Source organism: Taudactylus pleione, unplaced genomic scaffold (assembly GCF_031769625.1).
Source record: "Taudactylus pleione unplaced genomic scaffold, aTauple2 ptg000724l, whole genome shotgun sequence".
NCBI classification, from domain to species: Eukaryota; Metazoa; Chordata; class Amphibia; order Anura; family Myobatrachidae; genus Taudactylus; species Taudactylus pleione.
The window spans coordinates 229,704-242,473 of record NW_028285126.1 but is presented as its reverse complement, the minus strand read 5'-3'; the positions used below and the strand labels follow the sequence as shown (position 1 = coordinate 242,473).

The window sequence follows — 12,770 nt, the reverse complement described above, 5'->3', positions numbered from 1 at the left end:
GGTGTCCCTAGGTCTCAGGTGTGAGGATGACAGGTGTGTACAGTGATGTCAGCCATAGCGGCGTCCCTAGGTCTCAGGTGTGAGGGTGACAGATGTGTACAGTGATGTCAGCCATAGCGGTGTCCCTAGGTCTCAGGTGTGAGGGTGACAGGTGTGTACAGTGATGTCAGCCATAGCGGTGTCCCTAGGTCTCAGGTGTGAGGGTGACAGGTGTGTACAGTGATGTCAGCCATAGCGGCGTCCCTAGGTCTCAGGTGTGAGGGTGACAGGTGCGTTCAGTGATGTCAGCCATAGCGGTGTCCCTAGGTCTCAGGTGTGAGGGTGACAGGTGCGTACTTTGATGTCAGCCATAGCGGCGTCCCTAGGTCTCAGGTGTGAGGGTGACAGGTGCGTACTTTGATGTCAGCCATAGCGGTGTCCCTAGGTCTCAGGTGTGAGGGTGACAGGTGTGTACAGTGATGTCAGCCATAGCGGTGTCCCTAGGTCTCAGGTGTGTACAGTGATGTCAGCCATAGCGGTGTCCCTAGGTCTCAGGTGTGAGGGTAACAGGTGCGTACAGTGATGTCGGCCATAGCGGTGTCCCTAGGTCTCAGGTGTGAAGGTGACAGGTGTTTACAGTGATGTCGGTCATAGCGGCGTCCCTAGGTCTCATGAGTGAGGGTGACAGGTGCGTTCAGTGATGTCAGCCATAGCGGTGTCCCTAGGTCTCAGGTGTGAGGGTGACAGGTGTGTACAGTGATGTCAGCCATAGCGGTGTCCCTAGGTCTCAGGTGTGAGGGCGACAGGTGCGTACAGTGATGTCGGTCATAGCGGTGTCCCTAGGTTTCAGGTGTGAGGGTGACAGGTGCGTACTTTGATGTCAGCCATAGCGGTGTCCCTAGGTCTCAGGTGTGAGGGTGACAGGTGTGTACAGTGATGTCAGCCATAGCAGTGTCCCTAGGTCTCAGGTGCGTACAGTGATGTCAGCCATAGCGGTGTCCCTAGGTCTCAGGTGTGAGGGTGACAGGTGCGTACTTTGATGTCAGCCATAGCGGTGTCCCTAGGTCTCAGGTGTGAGGGTGACAGGTGTGTACAGTGATGTCAGCCATAGCGGTGTCCCTAGGTCTCAGGTGTGTACAGTGATGTCAGCCATAGCGGTGTCCCTAGGTCTCAGGTGTGAGGGTGACAGGTGTGTACAGTGATGTCGGCCATAGCGGTGTCCCTAGGTCTCAGGTGTGAGGGTGACAGGTGCGTACATTGATGTCAGCCATAGCGGTGTCCCTAGGTCTCAGGTGTGTACAGTGATGTCAGCCATAGCGGTGTACCTAGGTCTCAGGTGTGTACAGTGATGTCAGCCATAGCGGTGTCCCTAGGTCTCAGGTGTGAGGGTGACAGGTGTGTACAGTGATGTCAGCCATAGCGGCGTCCCTAGGTCTCAGGTGTGAGGGTGACAGGTGCGTTCAGTGATGTCAGCCATAGCGGTGTCCCTAGGTCTCAGGTGTGAGGGTGACAGGTGCGTACTTTGATGTCAGCCATAGCGGCGTCCCTAGGTCTCAGGTGTGAGGGTGACAGGTGCGTACTTTGATGTCAGCTATAGCGGTGTCCCTAGGTCTCAGGTGTGAGGGTGACAGGTGTGTACAGTGATGTCAGCCATAGCGGTGTCCCTAGGTCTCAGGTGTGTACAGTGATGTCAGCCATAGCGGTGTCCCTAGGTCTCAGGTGTGAGGGTAACAGGTGCGTACAGTGATGTCGGCCATAGCGGTGTCCCTAGGTCTCAGGTGTGAAGGTGACAGGTGTTTACAGTGATGTCGGTCATAGCGGCGTCCCTAGGTCTCATGAGTGAGGGTGACAGGTGCATTCAGTGATGTCAGCCATAGCGGTGTCCCTAGGTCTCAGGTGTGAGGGTGACAGGTGTGTACAGTGATGTCAGCCATAGCGGTGTCCCTAGGTCTCAGGTGTGAGGGCGACAGGTGCGTACAGTGATGTCGGTCATAGCGGTGTCCCTAGGTTTCAGGTGTGAGGGTGACAGGTGCGTACTTTGATGTCAGCCATAGCGGTGTCCCTAGGTCTCAGGTGTGAGGGTGACAGGTGTGTACAGTGATGTCAGCCATAGCAGTGTCCCTAGGTCTCAGGTGCGTACAGTGATGTCAGCCATAGCGGTGTCCCTAGGTCTCAGGTGTGAGGGTGACAGGTGCGTACTTTGATGTCAGCCATAGCGGTGTCCCTAGGTCTCAGGTGTGAGGGTGACAGGTGTGTACAGTGATGTCAGCCATAGCGGTGTCCCTAGGTCTCAGGTGTGTACAGTGATGTCAGCCATAGCGGTGTCCCTAGGTCTCAGGTGTGAGGGTGACAGGTGTGTACAGTGATGTCGGCCATAGCGGTGTCCCTAGGTCTCAGGTGTGAGGGTGACAGGTGCGTACATTGATGTCAGCCATAGCGGTGTCCCTAGGTCTCAGGTGTGTACAGTGATGTCAGCCATAGCGGTGTCCCTAGGTCTCAGGTGTGTACAGTGATGTCAGCCATAGCGGTGTCCCTAGGTCTCAGGTGTGAGGGTGACAGGTGTGTACAGTGATGTCGGCCATAGCGGTGTCCCTAGGTCTCAGGTGTGAGGGTGACAGGTGTGTACAGTGATGTCGGCCATAGCGGTGTCCCTAGGTCTCAGGTGTGAGGGTGACAGGTGCGTACATTGATGTCGGCCATAGCGGTGTCCCTAGGTCTCAGGTGTGTACAGTGATGTTAGCCATAGCGGTGTCCCTAGGTCTCAGGTGTGTACAGTGATGTTAGCCATAGCGGTGTCCCTAGGTCTCAGGTGTGTACAGTGATGTCAGCCATAGCGGTGTCCCTAGGTCTCAGGTGTGAGGGTGACAGGTGCGTACTTTGATGTCAGCCATAGCGGTGTCCCTAGGTCTCAGGTGTGAGGGTGACAGGTGTGTACAGTGATGTCAGCCATAGCGGTGTCCCTAGGTCTCAGGTGTGTACAGTGATGTCAGTCATAGCGGTGTCCCTAGGTCTCGGGTGTGAGGGTGACAGGTGTGTACAGTGATGTCGGCCATAGCGGTGTCCCTAGGTCTCAGGTGTGAGGGTGACAGGTGTGTACAGTGATGTCGGCCATAGCTGTGTCCCTAGGTCTCAGGTGTGAGGGTGACAGGTGGGTACAGTGATGTCGGCCATAGCGGTGTCCCTAGGTCTCAGGTGTGTACATTGATGTCAGCCATAGCGGTGTCCCTAGGTCTCAGGTGTGTACAGTGATGTCAGCCATAGCGGTGTCCCTAGGTCTCAGGTGTGAGGGTGACAGGTGCGTACAGTGATGTCGGCCATAGTGGTGTCCCTAGGTCTCAGGTGTGAGGGTGACAGGTGTGTACAGTGATGTCGGCCATAGTGGTGTCCCTAGGTCTCAGGTGTGAGGGTGACAGGTGCGTACAGTGATGTCGGCCATAGCGGTGTCCCTAGGTCTCAGGTGTGAGGGTGACAGGTGCATACAGTGATGTCAGCCATAGCGGTGTCCCTAGGTCTCAGGTGTGTACAGTGATGTCAGTCATAGCGGTGTCACTAGGTCTCAGGTCTGAGGGCGACAGGTGTGTACAGTGATGTCAGCCATAGCGGTGTCCCTAGGTCTCAGGTGTGAGGGTGACAGGTGCGTACAGTGATGTCGGCCATAGTGGTGTCCCTAGGTCTCAGGTGTGAGGGTGACAGGTGTGTACAGTGATGTCGGCCATAGTGGTGTCCCTAGGTCTCAGGTGTGAGGGTGACAGGTGCGTACAGTGATGTCGGCCATAGCGGTGTCCCTAGGTCTCAGGTGTGAGGGTGACAGGTGCATACAGTGATGTCAGCCATAGCGGTGTCCCTAGGTCTCAGGTGTGTACAGTGATGTCAGCCATAGCGGCGTCCCTAGGTCTCAGGTGTGAGGGTGACAGGTGTGTACAGTGATATCAGACATAGCGGTGTCCCTAGGTCTCAGGTGTGAGGGTGACAGGTGCGTACAGTGATGTCAGACATAGTATTATCACACATAGGTTCTGCTGAATGTTTGTGTGAAATGAATATACATAAGAAACTAATGAATGGTGGCAGTTGTGTTAGCGAGTCGCCTATATGTGTCGCACAATGTACTAATGTCACATTAACCCTTTTCTCTTAGGTTCCATGTGAGGATCTGGTGCCTAATTCTCATCTGGATGTCGCATTGTTCTGCTAGTGAGTAACGTATCACCCTGCAGCCATTTCCCATGTATTCCTCTATTACCCAGGTATATTGGGAGGAGCCACTCCAGCCGCAGTCTGCGGGGCTAGGGCCTGATTCAGCTAGGAACGCAGTTGCTAATACACACGCAATCAGCCAATTGTTGCGATCTGCACATGCGTATTGTGGCAGTATCACCAGAGGTGGCGCTGGTGAGCAGCAGATTCTGCATGGGGCAGGGGAGATCCACCCATACAGACTATAAAAGCATTGTGGGAAGATGGCTAATGGCTGCCTTGTGGATAGAGTTCAGGTGTGGGCTGATGTGAAGGCAGACCAGTCAGGCTGCTGTGGGAAGCAGTCCATGTGGGATTGTGGCAGCAGAGAGCCCAGTGAAGCTGAGCGAGCCATTGGGGGCCAGGAGGCCGGTGTCTGGACCTTGCAGGAGGCAAGGGGGGACCACAAACTCTCAGACTGAGTGACATTGAGGCAGCTAAGCTGCAGTCTGAGGAAGCCAGGGACGACTGTATACCTGGAGGATACAGGGAAGGCACAGAGACTGTTTGTACAGCTGAGGAAGCTATACCAGGCCAGGAGGCCAGGTCCAGTCCTGCATGTGGCAAGGACCACAATCTCAGAGACTATGTTGGCAGACTAGCTGCTAACTTATAGAGAGGGTTGAAGAAGTGAGCTAGTGCCCTAAACAAGGGCTAAGTTTGTTTGTTATTTTCTGTTTCCTGATTTCATATGCTCGTTTATTTCACCTGAAAGCTGTGTGTGGACCCTCATTAAGCACCTAAACACTGCACCCATTGACCCTCTGCCGAGCTAATTAACCCCAACATCACAATATGGTGGCGAATGCGGGTATACAGATTCTAAGCACACAGGTCTACGCAATAAGATCTGCACAGAAAGTGGATTACAGCCACTAATGGAAATATGGATGTTTATTGCACCTGCATAGTGGACTCAACTGTGCAAAGCTCATCGGGGTGGTGAGTGAGGTTTTGTTTAAACAAAAATTGTCTGCAAATGTGCACTATTGCTGCAAGTATATGGTCTGTGAAGAGAAATGTGCGCTATTGCCGCAGGTATATTGTCTGTGAAGAGAAATGGGCACTATTGCCGCAGGTATATTGTCTGTGAAGAGAAATGTGCGCTATTGCCGCAGGTATATTGTCTGTGAAGAGAAATGTGCACTATTGCCGCAGGTATATTGTCTGTGAAGAGAAATGTGCACTATTGCCGCAGGTATATTGTCTGTGAAGAGAAATGTGCACTATTGCCGCAGGTATATTGTCTGTGAAGAGAAATGGGCACTATTGCCGCAGGTATATTGTCTGTGAAGAGAAATGGGCGCTAATGCCGCAGGTATATTGTCTGTGAAGAGAAATGTGCACTATTGCCGCAGGTATATTGTCTGTGAAGAGAAATGTGCACTATTGCCGCAGGTATATTGTCTGTGAAGAGAAATGTGCACTATTGCCGCAGGTATATGGTCTGTGAAGAGAAATGTGCACTATTGCCGCAGGTATATGGTCTGTGAAGAGAAATGGGCACTATTGCCGCAGGTATATGGTCTGTGAAGAGAAATGGGCGCTATTGCCGCAGGTATATTGTCTGTGAAGAGAAATGTGCACTATTGCCGCAGGTATATTGTCTGTGAAGAGAAATGGGCACTATTGCCGCAGGTATATTGTCTGTGAAGAGAAATGTGCACTATTGCCGCAGGTATATGGTCTGTGAAGAGAAATGGGCGCTATTGCCGCAGGTATATGGTCTGTGAAGAGAAATGGGCACTATTGCCGCAGGTATATGGTCTGTGAAGAGAAATGGGCGCTATTGCCGCAGGTATATGGTCTGTGAAGATAAATGGGCGCTATTGCCGCAGGTATATGGTCTGTGAAGAGAAATGGGCACTATTGCCGCAGGTATATGGTCTGTGAAGAGAAATGGGCACTATTGCCGCAGGTATATGGTCTGTGAAGAGAAATGGGCACTATTGCCGCAGGTATATGGTCTGTGAAGAGAAATGGGCACTATTGCCGCAGGTATATTGTCTGTGAAGAGAAATGTGCACTATTGCCGCAGGTATATGGTCTGTGAAGAGAAATGGGCACTATTGCCGCAGGTATATGGTCTGTGAAGAGAAATGGGCACTATTGCCGCAGGTATATTGTCTGTGAAGAGAAATGGGCACTATTGCCGCAGGTATATTGTCTGTGAAGAGAAATGTGCACTATTGCCGCAGGTATATTGTCTGTGAAGAGAAATGGGCACTATTGCCGCAGGTATATTGTCTGTGAAGAGAAATGTGCACTATTGCCGCAGGTATATGGTCTGTGAAGAGAAATGGGCGCTATTGCCGCAGGTATATTGTCTGTGAAGAGAAATGGGCGCTATTGCCGCAGGTATATTGTCTGTGAAGAGAAATGTGCACTATTGCCGCAGGTATATGGTCTGTGAAGAGAAATGGGCACTATTGCCGCAGGTATATGGTCTGTGAAGAGAAATGGGCGCTATTGCCGCAGGTATATGGTCTGTGAAGAGAAATGGGCACTATTGCCGCAGGTATATGGTCTGTGAAGAGAAATGGGCACTATTGCCGCAGGTATATGGTCTGTGAAGAGAAATGGGCACTATTGCCGCAGGTATATGGTCTGTGAAGAGAAATGGGCACTATTGCCGCAGGTATATGGTCTGTGAAGAGAAATGGGCACTATTGCCGCAGGTATATGGTCTGTGAAGAGAAATGTGCACTATTGCCGCAGGTATATTGTCTGTGAAGAGAAATGGGCACTATTGCCGCAGGTATATGGTCTGTGAAGAGAAATGTGCACTATTGCCGCAGGTATATTGTCTGTGAAGAGAAATGGGCACTATTGCCGCAGGTATATTGTCTGTGAAGAGAAATGGGCACTATTGCCGCAGGTATATGGTCTGTGAAGAGAAATGGGCACTATTGCCGCAGGTATATGGTCTGTGAAGAGAAATGGGCGCTATTGCCGCAGGTATATTGTCTGTGAAGAGAAATGGGCACTATTGCCGCAGGTATATTGTCTGTGAAGAGAAATGTGCACTATTGCCGCAGGTATATTGTCTGTGAAGAGAAATGGGCGCTATTGCCGCAGGTATATGGTCTGTGAAGAGAAATGGGCACTATTGCCGCAGGTATATGGTCTGTGAAGAGAAATGGGCACTATTGCCGCAGGTATATGGTCTGTGAAGAGAAATGGGCGCTATTGCCGCAGGTATATGGTCTGTGAAGAGAAATGGGCACTATTGCCGCAGGTATATGGTCTGTGAAGAGAAATGGGCACTATTGCCGCAGGTATATGGTCTGTGAAGAGAAATGGGCACTATTGCCGCAGGTATATGGTCTGTGAAGAGAAATGGGCACTATTGCCGCAGGTATATGGTCTGTGAAGAGAAATGGGCACTATTGCCGCAGGTATATGGTCTGTGAAGAGAAATGTGCACTATTGCCGCAGGTATATTGTCTGTGAAGAGAAATGGGCACTATTGCCGCAGGTATATGGTCTGTGAAGAGAAATGGGCACTTTCAGCATTGGAGGGGTTAAAAGAAATTGTGTGGTTTAAAGTTCTGTTGAAATCCTCAAGCTCGTTAAGTCAGGTGTGAAGCAGAGATTTCTATTGAAAGGCTATTGAGACTGTTTGATCTATGCTGGTAATTGTAGTGCCACATGAAGAAAAATGTTTTGTGTTAAAAATACTTGAGAAGACAAAGTGTGATACAGCGAAAACAAAAACAAGTTGTTCCTGTGTATTTTTTGTGCCAAGAATCATGGGAAACAAAAAGAAATATTCTACAAAGTTTCATTCTCATTCTAGAGAGATGGAAAACCCGGGCTGGAGCTTACAGTCTGAATGTGAAGTAAGTCGGGTACATGGACGGGATTTAAAGCTGTTTGAAATCCTCTGTGGTGAATCCTTTCACATTGATGGGGGTAAACAATGTTCTTACGTTGAAAGAGACATTTACAAAGCAGAATAAAGATGTCCGTGTATGGTGCAAGGTCCGTCCAGAGAGGACTAGGTCAGCATGGAAAAAGTTGACTCTCTGTGTGAAGTTTGGCGTGAAACACTTATGCGCTATTGCGACCAGATATACGACTAGGAGGACAAGTCTACGAAAGAGAAGCTTTTGCATGCGCTAATTGAAAAGACGTTACAGAGTGAGTTGTCGTCTTTGAAAATGGCATTTCAGCAGGAAGAAATAAAAAAAAATTGAAATTCTAAAGAGACAGACCTCAAATTAACGGGTATGTCTGAAGGCTGGGAGGAGGCTAAAATGTTCCAATGTGTTACAAAGTATGAGAATGATGTGCCCCTAGCAGAGAATGAGGTATTAGAGCAGGATGTTGTGGAATTACAGTAAAAGTGTCTGATACTTCAGCAGGAAATGGAGGAATTGAAAGGGGGTGTCCAGAGACATCAGACTGATGCAGAGAGCGCGCACAGGTGAAAGTGGCGGATCTGGCTCTGGTGTTAAAAGGAAAAGAATCTTAAATTGTGTCCACTCAGGTAAGGCTTAAAGATTGTGAATTGGAGAGAAATTCTCTGGCGGAAAAGTTTTGTGAAGTAAAAGTGAAGAATCTCCAGATGCTGCAGACTCGCGCTCAGTGGGAAACTGACCGTGAAGGAAAAGAGATGGAGGTGGTCCGTCTTAAAGTCAGCTGTAAGGAGCAAGTACAAACTCTTCTTTCCAATTTACTTGCAGCGAAAGCAGTTTCAGAAGGTCTGACAGAAAGAAATGTGTTCCTGGAGGAATGTCTGCATAAAGCCGCAAAGCAAAGTGAATCTTTGGAGAGAGCGCTTAACCTTGCCCATGGCAGGGCTTGGAAGTTGCAAGAACAGAGGGCCTGATTCAGACCCGGTCGCAAGCGCTGAGCGCTCGCAACCGGGTCGATGGTGGCCCACAGTGCATGCGCACGACGGAGCCGGCTCCGTTGTGCGCATGCGCGAGACCCGGCTAGCGACAGGCAATCCGTCGCTCCGGGTCTCGCCGGGGGGTGGCTGCCCAAACGGAGGCATTCCCATGAGAACATCTACCGTTTGGGGGTGGCTAGAAAGGTCTCTGGGGCTTGCGGCCTACCACAAGGGTCTCGTCGCAAGCCCGATCATCGCGACCATCATCCTGGCCGCTTGCAATAGCTGTGGGTGGCCACTCACAGCTATGCAAGCGGCCAAGAGGCCGCTCCAAAAAAAAAAAAAAGCCCGGCCCTGATTCAGAGCGAGCGGCTCTGAATCAGGGCCAGAGTGAGAACCTGGAGAAGTGTCTTCTAAGTACATGGGACCAGTTGCAACACTTCAAAGTGGAGAGGAATACCAAAGAACTGGAGTTGCAGAGTGAATTGGATGAGGCAGAGTCTGAAATAATTGTACAAAAGTTGAGACTTGCTGAAGATGAAGCTGTGGAGCGCAGTCTACTGCAAGCTGAGGACAAGTTGGAAAGCGCCATGTTAATAAATTGCCCAGCTGGAAGAGCAGCTGTCTATGGCTCAAATAAAGTTCCGCATTGTAGTGGGAAAATCAGAAGAGGAAAAGAAGTTAAATAACTGTTCTGAAGTTGGATTCTGCACCTAAAATGGCGTCGGATGTCTTTGCTGAACCCAGTGTGGCAGAAGTACATAACCACAAGCAGCAATTGGTTCAAGTTGATCCTGAAAAGTCTGGCACGCAGCGTGATATACTACCAGTGCCGAGTGTCTTGTATGATGAGCAACGGAAAAGGAAATGAATTGCGGGAACTAAGGAATGTTCCGGAACAGTGGCGGGCTGGGCCAGGGAGCAGGGTGCCATGCGGGCCACGGGCAGTCTGTGTCTCTGTGACACAGGCTGCACCACGTGTGTAGCGCTGACCGGACGGAGTTCGGTCAGCGCTACACTGACTAACACACAGCCGCTGGCTCCGGCAGCTGTGTGTTTGTTTTGATCAGCAGCCAATGAGAGTCTGACAGACTCTCATTTTCTGCTGCTGCGCCCACTGCAGGAGCCGCTCCATCTTCCGGCTCCTGCAGTGGGTAATGGGAGAGGCGTCATGACTAATATGACGTCTCTCCCGTAACGCAGAGCGGCCCGGCCCGAGGGGACAGATGGAGGAGCGGATGGCTGCGGCGGGAGCGGGGATTCAGGTAAGTGGGGTTTTTTTTATATTTTTTATTAAGTGTGTCTACTGGGGGGGCTGGCACTACAAGCGGGAGACCACTACTGGGGGCACTACAAGGGGGGGGACTACTACTACTGGGGGCACTACAAGGGGGGGACTACTACTACTGGGGACTACTACTACTGGGGGCACTACAAGGAGGGACCACTACTGGGGGCACTACAAGGGGGGGACTACTACTGAGGGCGACTACTACTACTGGGGGCACTACAAGGGGGATACCACTACTGGGGGCACTACAAGGGGGGGACTACTACTACTGGGGGCACTACAAGGGGGGACTACTACTACTGGGGGCACTACAAGGGGGGGACTACTACTGAGGGCACTACAAGGGGGAGACTACTACTGGGGGCACTACAAGGAGGTGGGACTACTACTACTGGGGACTACTACTACTGGGGGCACTACAAGGGGGAGACCACTACTGGGGGCACTACAAGGGGGGGACTACTACTGGGGGCGACTACTACTACTGGGGGCACTACAAGGAGGTGAGACTACTACTACTGGGGACTACTACTACTGGGGGCACTACTACTACTGGGGGCACTACAAGGAGGTGGGACAACTACTACTGGGGGCACTACAAGGGGGAGACCACTACTGGGGGCACTACAAGGGGGGGACTACTACTACTGGGGGCACTACAAGGAGGTGGGACTACTACTACTGGGGACTACTACTACTGGGGGCACTACAAGGGGGGGGACTACTACTGGGGGCACTACAAGGGGGGGGACTACTACTGGGGGCACTACAAGGAGGTGGGACTACTACTACTGGGGACTACTACTACTGGGGGCACTACAAGGGAGAGACCACTACTGGGGGCACTACAAGGGGGGGACAACTACTACGGGGGGCTACTACTACTGGGGGCACAAGGGGGGGGGGACTACTACTACTGGGGGCACTACAAGGAGGTGGGACTACTACTACTGGGGGCACTACAAGGGAGAGACCACTACTGGGGGCACTATAAGGTGGGGACAACTACTACGGGGGGGCTACTACTACTGGGGGCACAAGGGGGGGACTACTACTACTGGGGGCACTACAAGGGGAGGGGACTACTACAAGGGGAGGGGACTACTACTAGGGGCACTACATAGGGGGGAGGGGACTACCACTGGGGGCACTACATCGAGGGACCACTGCTGGGGGCTCCATATAAAGGGCAATACTGGGGGTACTGCATAGGGGGGAGACTACAACTGGGGCCACTATTTAAGGAGCATTGCATAAAGGTTACCACTATTGGGGGCACTGCATGGGGCGTGGACTGCTACTGGGGGCACTATATAAGGGGCACTGCATAGGGGTACCACTACTGGGGGCACTATATAAGGGGCTTACTACTGGGGCCGCAAGGGGCACTGCAAAGGGGGGATCACTACTGGGGGCACTACTGGAGGCCTGCATAAGGGGGTCCTCTCCTGGGGCACAGCATATGGGCACTACGACAGGGGGCTGCCCCTAATCTTTATATTTACTTTACATTAATCCCATATGGACCCGCCTCCTCCCTGGAACACTTGAGGGGGGGTGGCACCGTAGCACGCACGTTCTTCGGGCACCCTGGCTACATGCTACTCCTCTGCCAGGGCCGCCTGCATGCATTTGCCCCCCAGGCTAAAAGTTGCCAGCCAGCCCCTGTTCCGGAATGATGTCTTTCAGTAGCAGTGGGACCATGGAGATGTCCTCATTGGCGATACCAGTGTACAAGGGGGGACAGAAGTATCGGAGTTGGGAAATTCCCTAAAGGTCCGTCTTGGAAAAGTGGATGAGATTCCTTGCAGTGACTTTCAGCTTGCAGTGATAGCTGAGGGTATGAAGTCCTCCAAAAGGGGCACAGGTCCAGATTGCATAACCGTGTCCATAGTTGATAATAAATAACTGACGTATACAGATGGTGATCGCATGATCTGTGAAGTAAAGGTACAGGATGTACAGAAGTCTATGGAGATAGTGATGGCTTCAAAGGATGAGACTCTCTTGTTGCCGAGTGTTCAGTGTGGCGAGAAGGTGACTCAATCACACAGTATTGAAGGGCAAAGCAGAACCTTGGAGAAAGTTAATTCTGAGAGTCTTGTGAAGAATCATACTCATGAATGTGAAACAATGCCTTCATGTAAGCTGGATGGAACTTGTAGTGCTGCTGGATTTGTCTATGAGGAAGTGGAGTGGTCTCACATGATAAAGCTTGAAGCAAGTAGTCCAGCTAAAGTGAATTGGAAAATAAAGACCTCTGTGGAGAGTGAACTTCAACCTGTGCTGGTGGAACATGTTGAAATTGTTCATTATATTATCAAGGCTCAAAAATTGGGAGCACAAGAAAATCCAAGAGATCTATGCCTTAATGAAGCGGCAGATAGCCATCAAAGCCGTGAGATAAATTATGTGGATCAATGGAGT

At 51.2% G+C, this 12,770-nt stretch overlaps 1 protein-coding gene across 1 annotated transcript in view; it reads left to right on the top strand.

Annotated features, from left to right (window-relative positions):
- Positions 1-12,770, top strand: part of PRSS54 (serine protease 54) — a 50,964-nt gene that overhangs the window by 8,189 nt on the left and 30,005 nt on the right. Inside the window, exon 2 of the mRNA XM_088456854.1 lies at positions 4,118-4,173. Coding sequence (XP_088312980.1) covers positions 4,118-4,173 — 56 coding nt within the window. The remainder of the gene's footprint in view (positions 1-4,117; positions 4,174-12,770) is intronic.